This window comes from Falco rusticolus, chromosome 3 (genome assembly GCF_015220075.1).
Source record: "Falco rusticolus isolate bFalRus1 chromosome 3, bFalRus1.pri, whole genome shotgun sequence".
Lineage (NCBI taxonomy): Eukaryota > Metazoa > Chordata > Aves > Falconiformes > Falconidae > Falco > Falco rusticolus.
The window spans coordinates 114,962,180-114,976,316 of NC_051189.1; the positions used below are offsets into that span (position 1 = coordinate 114,962,180).

General features: G+C 49.7%; 1 protein-coding gene across 2 annotated transcripts; it reads right to left on the reverse strand.

Annotated features, from left to right (window-relative positions):
- Positions 1-3,388: 3,388 nt before the first annotated feature.
- Positions 3,389-11,753, reverse strand: PDIK1L (PDLIM1 interacting kinase 1 like). 2 transcript variants are annotated; one of them, XM_037378973.1, is made up of 3 exons: positions 11,692-11,753; positions 9,245-10,672; positions 3,389-6,617 (listed from the first exon to the last, which is right to left on the reverse strand). In XM_037378973.1, exons 2-3 carry the CDS (start codon positions 9,527-9,529, stop codon positions 5,877-5,879), a joined length of 1,026 nt encoding a protein of 341 aa, XP_037234870.1. In that variant the 5' UTR covers positions 9,530-10,672; positions 11,692-11,753; the 3' UTR covers positions 3,389-5,876. The 2 variants fall into 2 exon arrangements, with proteins under 2 accessions (XP_037234870.1, XP_037234871.1); XM_037378974.1 differs by having other exon boundaries at positions 9,245-9,546; positions 11,692-11,746.
- Between the last annotated feature and the right edge of the window lie 2,384 nt (positions 11,754-14,137).

The window sequence follows — 14,137 nt, forward strand, 5'->3', positions numbered from 1 at the left end:
TCCCAGCTCGCGACAGAGCCCTCTCAGCCCTGCTAATGATGTCCCCGTGTCACAACCCACAGACCAGGCCTGAGGAGCAGCAGCAGAGCAGCACGGCCAGCACAGGGCTCCCAGTGCTACTCCGATGGATCCAGGCAAATAGGCAGGGGAAGCCAGAAGCTGCCATGCCCACAGGCAGCAGGAGAGCTGAAGCCAGTCATCCTTTCCAGATGCATTTCTCCTTTAAAAAGAAAGGAAAAAAAAAAAAACCAAAACACCTTAACTCCACCATAACCAGGTGCAGACAGAACTGCAGCACCTGATAAGACAGCCATCTGTCTCTACTTGCTGGTTTACTTTTTACAGCCCACAAAAGCCCCTTCTGGTGGAGAGGTCCATGCAAATGCCACCACTTGAAGAGCAGCCCACAGGAGCTGGGTGGCTGCAAGCCAGAGAAGGCCCAGGGTGCAGGTGCCTTCCTTCAGGAGAGGGGAGGGGAAGGCTGGCTATACAAGTTTAAAAATATCAAGGGCTCAAATGGGCATGAATAAATCTGAAACTACCACCTAATCTAAGGCAGCCATCCACAAGTCTGTGCAAGAAGGAACTAGACAGCAGCTGGGCCCAGGAGAAGACACCAAGGCTCCTGTGGATATTCATACCCTCAACGTGGCTTCAAAACCCACAGAGGGTGATGACAGGCTTCTGCTGGCTGCCTGGTGTCTGCAAAGCAAAATAGGTCAGTACTGGGACCATGGAGACAGACAGGAAAGACAGCAAGAGATGGAAGGAGCTGCCAGCACTGAAGGAAGCCTCCCTGGGGTCAGAGATGAGCATCTGGGCTGAACCCACCTGCTACAAGGCACCCACAAAGGTTTTTAGGTTGCATCTGTTTTTACCTCAAACCCTAGAGATTGAAGAGGCCTCTGAGCAATGGCAATTGTGGCAGCAGTTCTCCCTTTGCTCTCTTCAGCAGAAAGAAAGCACGTCAGCTGTGTCCTCCAGCACACTTCAGCTGGTGGAGTGCGGGATGGAAGCTGGGCACGCGGGGGTGCCCCAAGGAGAGCGGCCACAGCTCCTGCCAGCTCAGCCCCACAGCTCAGCCCGGGCCCCTGCTCTGGCCCTGGCTGCTCCGTACAAACTGCAGCCCTTTACACAATTCCTGCCTGCTTCAGGCACCCAAATTATCGGGAAATTCACCTGGGAACAAAGGGATTTAAGAAGAAGGTGGCCTGGGCTGCGGCTCCTTTCACAGCGATGCAGTGGTGCTGCTGGCTCATCCTTCAGGTCACCCAAGCTTCTAAGAGCGTGCGGCCTCAGACTCCCCAAAAGCGCTTACAGAGCGAGTGAACAGAGATCCACAGCAGCTCAGTCTTGTATTTCCACCTCTCCCCAAAGAGCGCAAATACTCTGGACCGTTTGTGGCATTTCAGATACACCCCTCTTCCTTCATGGCACTTAAAAAGAGAAACTGCACATTGCATAAACAGCTCTGCAGCTCCCATGACCGAAAGGGAAACGAAACAGTCAGTGCTCAGCAGTGTCCATTAAACAGAGTTTGTGTTTAAACACTCCTAACCAGGACTCCTTGTGCTCACCACACAAACCACCAGCTAACAATAAAAAGCACTTTAACGATCGATACCCCATAGAAAATCTGTGGGACATCGGTGGAGGAAAGGGAAAAGCAACACAAAAAGCCAGCCCGTCACGCTGCCCGTGGTCCAAAGGCCACCTGAGCGTATCTGTGCAGCCACCCACCACGCAGCAGGGTGGAAAAAAACCACCACAAGCCGTTTCTCTGAAGCGAGGGCACCCTTCCAAGGGGCGGGCAGGCAGGCGGCTCAGGCTCCCCACGACAGGACTTTATCTCAACCACAAAGCAACATCTGCCATTACGCTGCAGTTCGCGCAGGGGTTGCGGCGAAGGAAAAACTGTTTAAACCAACACAAAGTGAAAATCCAAACAAGACTAGTTCCCCAGCCCAGCGAGGATCGCCAAACCAAGCCCTGCCCGAGGCAACAGCTCGGGCAAACTGGAGCCCCAGGCCTCAGCATCCTGCACAGGAAGGGAAATACAGCAGAGGGTGGGTTATTTGAGCAGAGATGCAGCCTCGGTTACATCTAACTTCTGCACCAGGGCATCTCCTTGCCAGTTTTCACCCCTCCCCTATGGACTAGATGTATTTCAAGTATGTAGGCTTAATTTTCTTCATTTTGCAGGGGGAGGGGAATTTAGCTTGTCTCTGTGTTTAAAATCACCACTCTTACAACTAATCAAAGTGGGGTGGCCTTTCTCCTTTAAGGTGTTTATCCTCTAATAAAAAATATTCTAAATTTCAATCCCTTCCTCCTTTGCAACAGCTGCATTGACTTACTGATTTAACCACACAGCTCCTGCCAGGTGGGGAATCTGCCTGTTTCCAGCACCAGGATACGCAGGAATCCGCAGGTGACGAAGCAAGTGCACGGCACGCAGGAGATGACTGGGCTGGGGTTTGTTGCAGGGGATAAAGAAATGGCAAAGATAAAACACCTTACAGCATTTCCAGCCTGTACTATTGCCACTCCCAGTCTGTACAACCCTTTGTTCCAGGGCACTTAATTAAGACATGCAAATGACTAATAGGCTTTTGTATCACGTATAAGTAATGGTGTGTCCTCACTCTTATTTCAAAGAGTTTCTCAGGGCACACAGACCAGCAGGCCACCGTCCCTCACAAACGGCACCCACCCACAGGACAAGGGCTGGCAGCTTTTTGGGCAAAATTCTACTCCAGCACACGTGGGAATTAGTGGGGAAAGGCAACAGCAAGAGGAGTGGCAGTGCCCAGGACAGCAGTATCATCTATTTGCAGCCTCAAAAATCCAGTAGTACCAGTAGTGGGGTAGGCAGAGCTTGCCAGAGATTTCCTTACAGCCCAGGGTGGTATTCAGTCTGCTTGTAATAACAACTTCAAGTACATACTGGATACAAGAATGCTGCTTTTAGTCTTTAATCCCCTCTTTGAAAATGAGGTACACCCAGAAGAGCACCTTTTTTTATTCTTAAAGGGCTCGGCAGCAGCCACAGGGTCCACACAGACATGGCTCACCTCCACCAGTCCAGGAGCCAGCTCTGTTTTCACATCCAGTTTGGTCTCGCTCTGTCAAGTCCTCCAGCAGCACATTACACATCCGTGGAAGTCTGGCACTGCCACTACTCACAGAAGACAAGCAACACAGCTACTAGCCAACCTAGCCTCTTTTACAAGCCTAGGATCGCTTCGGGTATAACTGTGATGAGGCACTATGGCTTACTCCTGTCCTGCACAGCAAATAAACCTCTCCAGATCTTTGCTCACAGGTAGATGACATTGCGCTAACTGAAAAAAAAAAGCATTTCTCTGCATAAAGTTCAAAAACTTCATCAAAATTCAGATTTTATTTCAAAAAGTGTCATGAACTTAATAAATTACACAATCTTCCTTATTATAAATTCTCCATAAAATATATTTTACAGTTTTTAAAGAAAGACTTGGAAAAAAAGTCTTTTGAGTGCTGAAAAGTATCTTGACTTTGTGTCACGCTGGTGAATAACTCTGTAGCTGCTACAACAACTTGATTTATCAAAAGGTTTTAAAAACAAAGACCTCAGACAACAACAACAACAAAAAATCAAACAGAACACAGACCTCAACGACTACTATTCAAGTGTTAAACAAGGAAACAGTGTCACCCAACAGCAAGGCAAAGTAAGCACCATGAGAGGGATTTCAGGTACCCCCACCCTTTAAAGTGGCAATCAGTGCAAAGAAACACTTCGAGAGTCAAAACCACCCCAACTTTCCTGTGCCGTTCACTCATTTCTGTACTGCAGGCAGGCAGCACCTTCAGTGTTCATCCTCTGAAATACTTCAGAGAGTAATCAGATGATTTGCTAAGTGTCTTAAAGGTGAGTAGTATTAGTTTGTAGTAGAGTCATGCTTTAAGATAACATAGCTAATTCTGATTTTTGAGTGCACAGGAGAGGAGGAAGTTTGCAATGTATTTTTAAAAAGCTCTCAAGTTTAATGTGGAAAAATTATATACCCTCTTAAAACGTGACTCATCCAATGACCACGCTGAAATGCAAGTACTGTGAAACTGCATTGGCACAGACAGCGAGAGGTTTTGCAAAATAACAAGAATTAAGGACTAAGGCCCCCTGGGTAACTGCCACCAGTTCTGAACAGCACCAATTAAGAACTGCCTGTAGTCTGTAAAGCCTCGGAAGTTTGGTAGAATCAGAATCCTTTGCTTTTGGAAGTACAAAAAAAAATAAAATTGTATTTTGTTTGTGCTGTTTATTCACACTTGGGCAGAATAAACACCAATCAGAACTGCTGTCACAGCACTAAGAGGGAAGAGTATCTAAGAAGCAAATTATACAAGGAAATACAGCAGTTTTCAGGTAAGATTTGGGGAAATAAAACATTGATTTTATTAAGAAAGCTGGCCTCTGTTGCAGCTTAAAAGGCAATTTTTTGAGACTACTTTTCCCCAAAAGGTCAAATTCACAAGAAAGGTCATAGTCCTGCACCCAAAAGAACAAAGTGTTACACTACTACAAAGCAGCTTCTGTCTGCCCTACAGTGTCAGGTGGCCTCAGTGAAACCTCTAGCATATCAATCTGCTTCTGTGGACTAAGAGCTGGGGACAAGCAGCCTTTCAACTACTTCAAAGCTTTCCATCCTACCATCTGTGCTTTTAAAGAAATATTACTTCTTTAAAAGGAGGAAAACCAGCCCCAAAAAATCAGCCAAGGCTGCCACAGGAATACCTTTCACATACTGGTTACTGAATATTCTCCATGTTTGAGAACAGGTGTGCTCTAGGAGAGAGACAGTCACACCGCTTTATCTCCTCATCACTGCCAGGTTAGAGGCAGCGCCAGAAAGGAGGAGGCCACAATCACTATTACTAGTTAGATTCAGTTAACGGGAAAGCTGCTGTCAGCACGTTCTGAAGAACCCTAAAAATAACGCTCTCTGCTGCAGCGTTCTCTCATCCACCTTTGCATAACTTAAGCCCACAGTACTCTGCTATGACAAAACCTCAAGGTGCTATTGGATTACAGATACAAGAGTAAGGCGCATGTTGTGGAACTGTAGATTTAACTGACTTCATAAAGCATTATTCAAAGATAGCAAAAAAAAGAATGATTAATGAACTAGCCAACATGCCAGCACCTGATTGCATACATTTATAATTTGACTCCCTCGGTGACAAGCTCAGTCATGTCAGCACTTTAAAAACTGCTGATCCCCTTGCATTGCATTTTTTTTGTGTGTCTACAAAGTCAAGTCTCGGACCCTACCTTTGACATTAGATAACAAAAATAAATAATAAAGTTATTCAGGCCTGGAGAAGGAATGCTTCTCATCGATCTTCACCTAGTTTTCTAGCAGATCTCAATCATTCAGACCCATAGCAAATAATTTAAGAAAAGTGGCATACACTCCCAGTCGCTCGTATACATAAATATATACACAGAAGTACTCTACAAAGCCTGAAGATCTGCACTACCAGCATGCAAATCTTTTTTCCCCCCACAAGAGTTCCTAATACTGACAGAGGAAACTGGAATGTACGAAATACTCCAAGACATTAACACTGGAAATCAGGTCTCAGCTCTTAAGACATCCCACCGCCAGCATACACACACGAACATCATCCCCAACATCCTGCTATTATACACATCAATGCATCGGTAACACAACGGCCAACTCAACACTCCTATCATGAAACTCAAAAAGGATTCGTTCGGTACAAACTACACCCCGCAGGTTTGAGTTCAGGCTCTTTTACTGCCATGAAGTTGCACCATCAGTTGGGTGATAAGCAGCTCGATTGAGAGAGAGACAGGACTTGGCAGGTCACGTATCCCAGCTGCTGTCTTTAAAAGCTATGTTGACTAATCGCAGTTCCAGTTCAAAAGCATCAGGTCTGTCCTGTGGGTTGGCAGCCAGCATTTCCTTGATCAGCTGTTTCATTCGAGCATTCATCGATTTTTTCTTTACGGGAATGAGTAGTTCCATTTTTGGGTTTTCTAGAAGCGCCTCTCCAACAGGCACGATCGCTGTCCCTTGCTTGACGTAACTCCCCAGAAGTTCTTTCTTTGTTTCGGTATCTATAAACGTGATTCTTTCCAACATTGCCCAGATTATAATCCCCAATGCAAAGATGTCTGCCTTGGCAGTGTAGTGTCCTTCCCAGACCTCGGGGGCCATATAGAAGTCAGTCCCACATGCAGTTGATAGAAAACACTTATTTACATTGACTGGTTCCTCAGGATTCTGTCCTGAGGCTGAACATACTTTACTCAGCCCAAAATCAGCTACTTTCAGGGTAGGCTCCAAGTCACTAGCATCCATCCTGCTCTGAGAGATCAGAATGTTGTCAGGTTTGAGATCACGATGAATAATCTGATTTTTGTGCAGGAACGCCAGCGCGCTGCTGAGCTGAAGCATGAAACTGGTGTTGGTCTTGCGGTTTGGCTTTCGGGACAACAGATACTCATTCATGTCTCCTCCATCACAGAAATCCATTACGAACCAGAGGTAATAAGCACTTCTGGGGTCAAAGACTATTTCTCCTTTTAATGAGGTCTCTACAAGCTGCAACAAGGAAAAGAGATGTCATAACCACCTGATGATCACAAAAATGTAAAGATACGATGGAAAAATGTATGAAGTTTGGATCTTTCTCTCAACAATCCAGAGAGCAAGATTGCAACTGGTGAAAAGAAAACTTTATGCAAAATTTCCGATGTTAAAAAAAAAAATAATCACAACGTATTTGACAGCCTCCTTATTTTTCTGTGTGCGAAGCATATCAAGTTCACGCTCCTGCCCAGAAGGAGAGCTAGACCCAGATAACAGTGTTTTGAAAGATACTACTAGGCCATTGCACTCCTATCTGTTTCAGCTGGTCAGCGTCCCACCCATTTTGCCAACAACTTTAATGTATAAACAGTCTTATTAAGTAAGTCCGTACAGCGCAGGGGGTTGTATTTGCCCTTTGCTGATGAAGTGGCACCACAATACATTTTTAAAGCCCGTTCTCCATTCTTTACACGTGCACGTAACACCCTTCCCACCATCACGATCCACTAGCTATTTTCTACAGTATAACAGTGAGTAGCTCGAGCAGCCAGTTCTAACAGCTGCTGCACACAAAAAGCAAAGTAGAACCAGCAATCAGTTTTACTAATCCTGTTCACACAGCTACACATTTGCCTCTTCAGCTCCTCTGAGGTGGATCTTAGCATGTGCTAGAAGGTAAGTCTTGCAATTATTTCTGTTAGTAGTAAACCAATGTATACCAAACCAAACGTAGCTCCTACAGGCTTTCAAAAATTAAGGTAGCTACTAATATTTAGAGGCGCATTTTAAAGTGCTTTAAAAGAAGTGACCTTTTCCATCCAAGAGCAAAACTGGTAGTAATTTATAGCACTCCCTAACTGCTAGCACAACTAGTACTCAAACCAGACCACCTTAAAACAGTAAATCCATGTCAGAACTAGAAAACTATTATTTAGGGTTTATAGTCAATAACAGTGAGATTACGTTATCACAGGACAGCAGGGAGTCTCCTTTGCCAAGCGAGCACCAACACACAGCTTTGCCCTCCACACGGCTTTACCGAAGCTGTACTTGCACCTCAGTTCAGAGCATTAAGACAACAAAACCCGCTGCCATGGCTGTGACAGTAGCAAAGCACCACAGCACCAGGCTAGTTGAGGACTCTCACCCAACTTAGTTCAGCTGACCACAGCTAAGCATCTGCCCCAAAGCCCTTCCCCAGCCAGCCTCCCCGCATGCTGCACCAGCTCAGCTCTGTAATGCAGGATCACCTGGAGTGGGGAGAGGAGAGGGCCAAGCCAAGGGAGATCCAATTTTCCCTATTTTAGCACATGCTGTTAATTATAAAGTGATCCCAGTCTCTTCAGAGTCAGCTCAGCCCTGCCCTTTGCTCCTTGCTCTCTGGAGCAGGAAAACGACCTGTAGAACTTGCACCCAACAGGGGTGAGATCTACACGTCGCACTGTTAACAGGCGCTAGCATCAAAACCCAACGCTGCAGGTGATCTGGAAGCTCTTCCCCACCTTGCAGTTCCACCCTGTTTTTTTTAAGCTCCTCCCTGTGCAGCCATCCACAAGTCTGATGCCATCTCTCACAGATCCACTAATGACTAGAAGGTAAGGCACTAATTTCTCCCACGAGCTGGCCAGTATTATTTTACCCTAATCCCTTCGTGAAAGCAGGTCAGCAATGACCACCAAGCTACAGAGAGTTTATAAAGACAAGAATCCTTTCTCAGGCTTGTACAGCACTCAGCACAATGGGACCTGGACAGCTGTGAAGGGTTGTCAGACAAACGGTCACTAACAAAAGGTCCTACATTAGACATGCAAGAATGACAACAATAAAAACTGAAATGATAAAAGCTGACTAGGGATGACACAATAAACATTGAGCAGGCTACTGACTTTCTAAACCAGAGACACAAATTTCTGCCAGGGGATGATTTGTAGTTGGGGCAGCATCTTGACAAGGGAATGAACCAGATTATCTTTCAAAGTCTTTCCAAAGGTACTTATTCTTCAAAAATATGCATCTTCAAACTTAAAGGAGACTTAAAGGACATTCTCAGTAGCCACACAGGGGGAGCGACATTTATTCCCTTATTTACTATACCTTTATCTCTCTTTGAAAAGCTTAATAGTTCTATATTCAAAAAAGAAAACCAGCTCACCGCATGCTACAAATTGCTTATTATTTCTGAAAGAATTTTAAGTGTTGGCTTCCTAAATCAAGATGGTTACTTCCTCTTCCAAGGACATCTGAGACTAAGAAATTCTTCAGAGCTATGTCCCAAGACATTAGTACCTGTCTGCTCATTAACACTGCAGCAGGGCTTCTCCCAAGTAATACAACAGCCTGTGCCTCCCTCCCGCACCACTATCTGTGGTGTTTCCTCAAATTATCAAAGCAGGTTTGCATTAAAAAAACCCTGCAGCCTTTTTGAGTGGCATGGCTTCAAATTACAAAATACGGGTGACTGTTCAATAGATATGCTCTTTTAAAGATACATAATAATTTTGGGGTGTCAGCAATGCAAACAGTACCCTCTCCTAACTAAGCACACCTCCAAAAAGAGTGATCTTAGCTACCCACCTCCTTCCCTCCCAGCTACACATCCACGTTAATTACTTCCACCCCATTACCTCAGCTTCATGTACCTGTAAATAAAGGGAGGAACTGGAGCCATGGGACATCTTCTGCACCATACCATCTTTCTGCAAGATGCACTCCTCCAGGTGAATGACGTTGGGATGTTGGCTCTTGATACTGCTAAGTGCCCAGAACTCACGCAGAGCTAGTTCCACGTTCTCTGGAGCATGGCACCGAATCTTTTTCACCGCGACCCGTGCAGAGGTCTTCCTGACGACTGCTTCGTACACCACACCATAACTGCCACGACCAACCTCCCGTATTAGATCGTACTTAGGCTGGCTACTCACCATCTTCAAGATCAAGGGTTCTGGGGAAGGGGGAAAAACCCACAGAACTAAAACTTATGAGCAAGAACTGGGCTGTATTTTCCCCCATAGGGCTTGGTGCAGCAATACCAGACCTACCAAAACCCTGCAATTAACAGGGCAGTGCCTGCGAGCGTTACACTGAATGCAACACTGCATATGAGTGCTAGAACATTCCAGAAGCTATTCTGTAAACCTGTACCTGTTGCCACGGACTAATTAAACGTGAAATTACATCATTTTGGTGGGATTATTAAGATTTCAAATACAGCCCAGTTTTTCAAGGTGGCAACAATTCAAACTTAGACTTGTATTGTGCAGAGACAGGACTATCGCATATGCTTCTGCTCCTTTCTCTCAGTGTCTTCCATGAACATCTGTGGGAATAATAGTATGGTATCATGTTCTCCATCCACGCCTGGGATAGCAGGGAAGAGGTTCTAGTTGAAGCCTGTGGTTGGGCAGTAACAGATTTAATTAGTACTGCCTTTTATGGAGGCGACTGCGTAAGTAAATTTTGCTGTTACGATTTAATCATGAAAATCTTTTACTGATACTAAGATAGGATGATGCTTCGGATCACTTCCAGTGTATTTTTAAATGTTACTACGATTTTTCACCTAGTCTCCTCTGAATGAGGAGCCTATACAGTTACAAAACGTTAAAGGCTGTAACTGCAGAAGCTTGTACTCAGCATCTAACTTTCACTTTTGCTCAACAGGGCAAGGACAGAAGTTAAGATGTTGCTCTATAAGTAAAACAAGACACACACACACAAAAAAAACAATGCCACCAAACACTGCCACAGATTTATGTCCTTCCCTGAACACTTCCCTGCAAGATTCACAAACCAAAACACACCAGCACCACCTTCACACAACCAAACAAAAATGGGGCACTGACTATAGACAGGAAAAAAACAAAAGTTTGGCTAGCCAATTATCACTGGTCAAACTGAACAAAATACAAAACAAAATTAAAAAAAATAAGTCACAGCTAGTGTATCAGAACTAAAGTAGTTTGTAAGACTGCCAGTGACAAATTTAATTCTCTTTATGTCAGTAAACCAGGCAATAAGGACCACATCTAAACAGCCTGTTATTAGTAAGAAGCTTTCAAGTATTTCCACTAGTTTAGGGTTTGGGGTTTTTTTAGAAAAAAGGAGAAAAAAAAAAGAAAAAGAGAGAGAAAAAAGGTATCATCAGTCTCAGAGCAATATTACGGTGGACTATAACCTTTCAGCAAAGTTCTGTGATGCAGTTACAGGAACACTTTGAACCGAAATGTGACATGCCCGAGAAACTAGTTACCATGAGCTTCTGCTCACCAACCGCACTGAGCCTGCACCTGCAGCAAGACGGTGAGGAACAGATTAAGGTTATGGCCTCAGCATTAAGATCGGCTGAGCCAACAGCCCCTCCCAGGCAGGAGAGGGGAGCAGGACCTGTCACCTCCCCAGCAGCCAAACAACTCTTGAGGGCAAGCCTGCGTTCCTCGAACACTATCACACCAAGTTCAAAATGAACAGAAAAAGGCCCCCCGCGCCGGCAGCCCAGCCGTGTGCCGCTACCGGGCCAGACCTGCCACCCTACCGAGCCTGGGGGCTGCCACCTGCCCGCCGCCACCCCCACGGGGGCTCGGGTACGCACCGAGGCCCACTGCCCGGCGCAGGGCGGCGCAGGCCAAGGCGCGGGGCCGGGAGCGGGCCAGGCCGGGGCAAGGCCGACAGCCTGGGCCGGCCCCGCTCCCTCCTGCAGGCCCGCGCCCGCCGGGGAGGCGACGGCCCTCCCCGGCCGCCTCGTTAGCGGCGATAATGACGGAATACAATAAGTTACCCCCCTCCTCTTCACCCTGCTCCTCCAGGGAGGCTCCGCAAGGGCTGTCACACCACCCACACCCGGGGGACCCCACTCCGGAGGGACATTAATTACCGGGGCACCGCTCGCCCCGCAGCCCGCCAGCTGAGGGGGAGCGCGGCCTGAGGGGGAGCCCGCCCCGGCAGGTACCGGCCCCTCCACACACCTGGAGCGGGCAGGCCCCGCCCGGGCCCGGCGCAGCCCCCACTGTGACGCACCGGAGGGGGCAACCGCCGACCCCGCTCCCCGCCGCCCTCGGGCCGGGCCGGGCCGGGCCAGGCCCCGCGTTACCTCAGCGCCGCCGCCGCGCCGCCTCCGCCCGACCGCCATTATAGGGCTGCCCCCGCCCTGCGCCGCCGCCGCCCCGCCCCGCGCGGGACACGCCCTCGGTGCGCCCCCTGATTGGTCGGGCGGCGAGGGGGGCGTGGGAAGCGCGCGCCCCCCCCCCCCCCCCCCCCCGCGCCTGTCGTCGGGGGGCGCGGGAGTTGCGCGCGCTGTTCCCGCGCTGCGCGGGCCGCGCGCGCCGCCGCCGCCTGCGCCCGCGGTGCAAGGTGCTTTGCACGTCGGCCTGTGCATCCCCTTCTGCCCCGCCCCCACCGCTGCGCTCACCCCCCCTTTGCATCAGCGGCCCTCCTGTTCTGGGGATTCTGGTCTTTTTATTTATTAATTTATTGCTTTGCATTAAGAAAAAAATAAAAGTCAGTACAGTCCCTTGCATCTTTGGTTGCACTCTGGCTTTGTGTGACAGTGACGCGGCTCCTGGCATTGAGCTGTCCCCTCCCCTCTGTGCCCTGCTCTCTGCCGTTGCCCCTTTTACTCCGCAGGCTGCGGGGCTGGAGGTGCCCCCCGTGCACAGGAGCTGGGGGCGCAGGGCTCCTGTCACGGCCCCCGCTGTCTCCTCCACCCATTGCCCACCCACCACGGGGCCGTTCTGGGAGAAGCCAGGGCCACCCGCTGCTCAGAGCCTGGCGGAGACCAAGCAGAGGCCGTTCAGATACACCCCACCAGAGCAACTGCTCTCCTGCTGCTGCCAGGTTAATTGGGAAGGAGCCCAGTGGCGATTAGTGCCCCCAGCCCTGCCTAAGCTGCCCCAAGCCAATTAGGGGCCAACGAGCCCCTTGTGGGTTCTGAAAGCTGATTAGGGCATTATAAACCCTCCATTCCCACGAATCCCCTTAATCAAGCCCAGAAGCAATTAGTTAATCAATGCCAGTCCCTGGCAGGGCCAGCTCGGGGGTGTAGGGTTGGGTCCACATCTGGGTGCCCCCCTCCCAGCACTGGTCGGTGGCTGACCCCCACGCTGCCCTCCCGCGTGCCTGGTCAGCCCTGCTGCCGTGCCACTCTTCCCTGGAAGAGCCCCAAGTGCCGAAACGGGGACAATTTTGCAAGATGTGCTTGGCTGGTCCCAGCACAGTCACTGGGTCGACATGTGAGCTTGCCCGGAAGGAGCACCCAAACAGCCGTGGGGCTGCCCTGTCCCGCACGAAGGGTGCTCTGTGCACCCACGGACTTGTGCCTCTGTGTACCCACGGTCCCTGCATACCCCTGCACCCCCATGCCTGTCTGCCTGTGTCCACCTGCACCTGCGCACCCATGTACTCCTGCACCCATGCATCCATTTACCCATGTAACTACGCACCCATGATCCCTGTGTACCCCTGCACCTCTGCACCCATGTACCCGTGGTTCCTGGGTACCCATGCACCTATGCACCCATGGACTTTTTCACCCAAGCACCCATGTACCCCTGCACACATGCTTTATTTACGCATGTAACTATGCACCCATGAACTCATGCACCCATGGTCCCTGTGTACCCATGCACCTATGCACCCGTATAGCCTTGCACCCCTGTACCCATCCACCTGTGTACCCGTTGCACCTCTGCATCTATGCATCCATGTACCTCTGCACCCATGCGCCTACGGTCCCTGGGTACCCATGCACCTATGGACCCTTTCACCCCTGTGCCCATGCACCCACATACCACTGCACCCCTGCACCCATTTGTGCTGCTGGACCGTCATGGGGTCTACGGGCTGCAGAGGAACCTGCTGGTGGAGAACTTCATGCACCCGCATACTCTCGCAGCCACGTACACCTCTACTTCTGCAGCCCTGCACCCCAGCACCTGTCCCCCCCACCCACAGTCACTGTGGGCCACCGCAGCAGCAGCCACCATCCCCCTCCCCTGTCGTCCCCCCCAGCATGAGCCAGAGGCAACGGCGCTATAATTACCCCTCTCTCCTGCTGCAGCTGCCAATATTCGCAGGTCCCTGGGCGGACGGGTGCTGGCATTTGGCACAGCACCCTGTTTATCACCACACTGGCCGGCACCGTGCGCCGGGGCTGTTTTCCCCGGTGGGTGCAGGTCCCGAGGGGCTGTGCTCAGCCGCTTCCCCCTCCCCAGCCATTTCTGGGTCAGGTTTTGCAACCAAGTGGGTTGCACAGCTGGGTCATGGCCGTGCATGCCCTCCTGGGGAGCAGCCCTCGCAGCCCTCCCCATGGCTGCCCCTGCCTCTGGGGGTACAGGAGAGCCCCCCCATTCCTGCCTGGGGAGGGGGCACCCCAGTGCATGTGCTGGGCATGGGGGCTGTGTCGCTTCGGGGCTGCATCTCCCCTCCAAGCCCACTGGGGACCCACTGGCAAGGTGTGTGTTGACCCCAGAAGCGGTCACATTTTGGGGGGTGGGGGGGTGGCAAAGGGAGATGCTCTGTACAAGCCACCCCCCGCTGCC

What these genes read in the sequence shown, in the direction of transcription:
- PDIK1L (XM_037378973.1), bottom strand. Translation starts at nt 9,529, where the DNA reads ATGGTGAGTAGCCAGCCTAAGTACGATCTAATACGGGAGGTTGGTCGT. An exon ending in GTTCCTCCCTTTATTTACAG is followed by an intron (nt 6,618 to 9,244) that starts GTACATGAAGCT and finishes TCCTTGTTGCAG; the next exon opens with CTTGTAGAGACCTCATTAAA.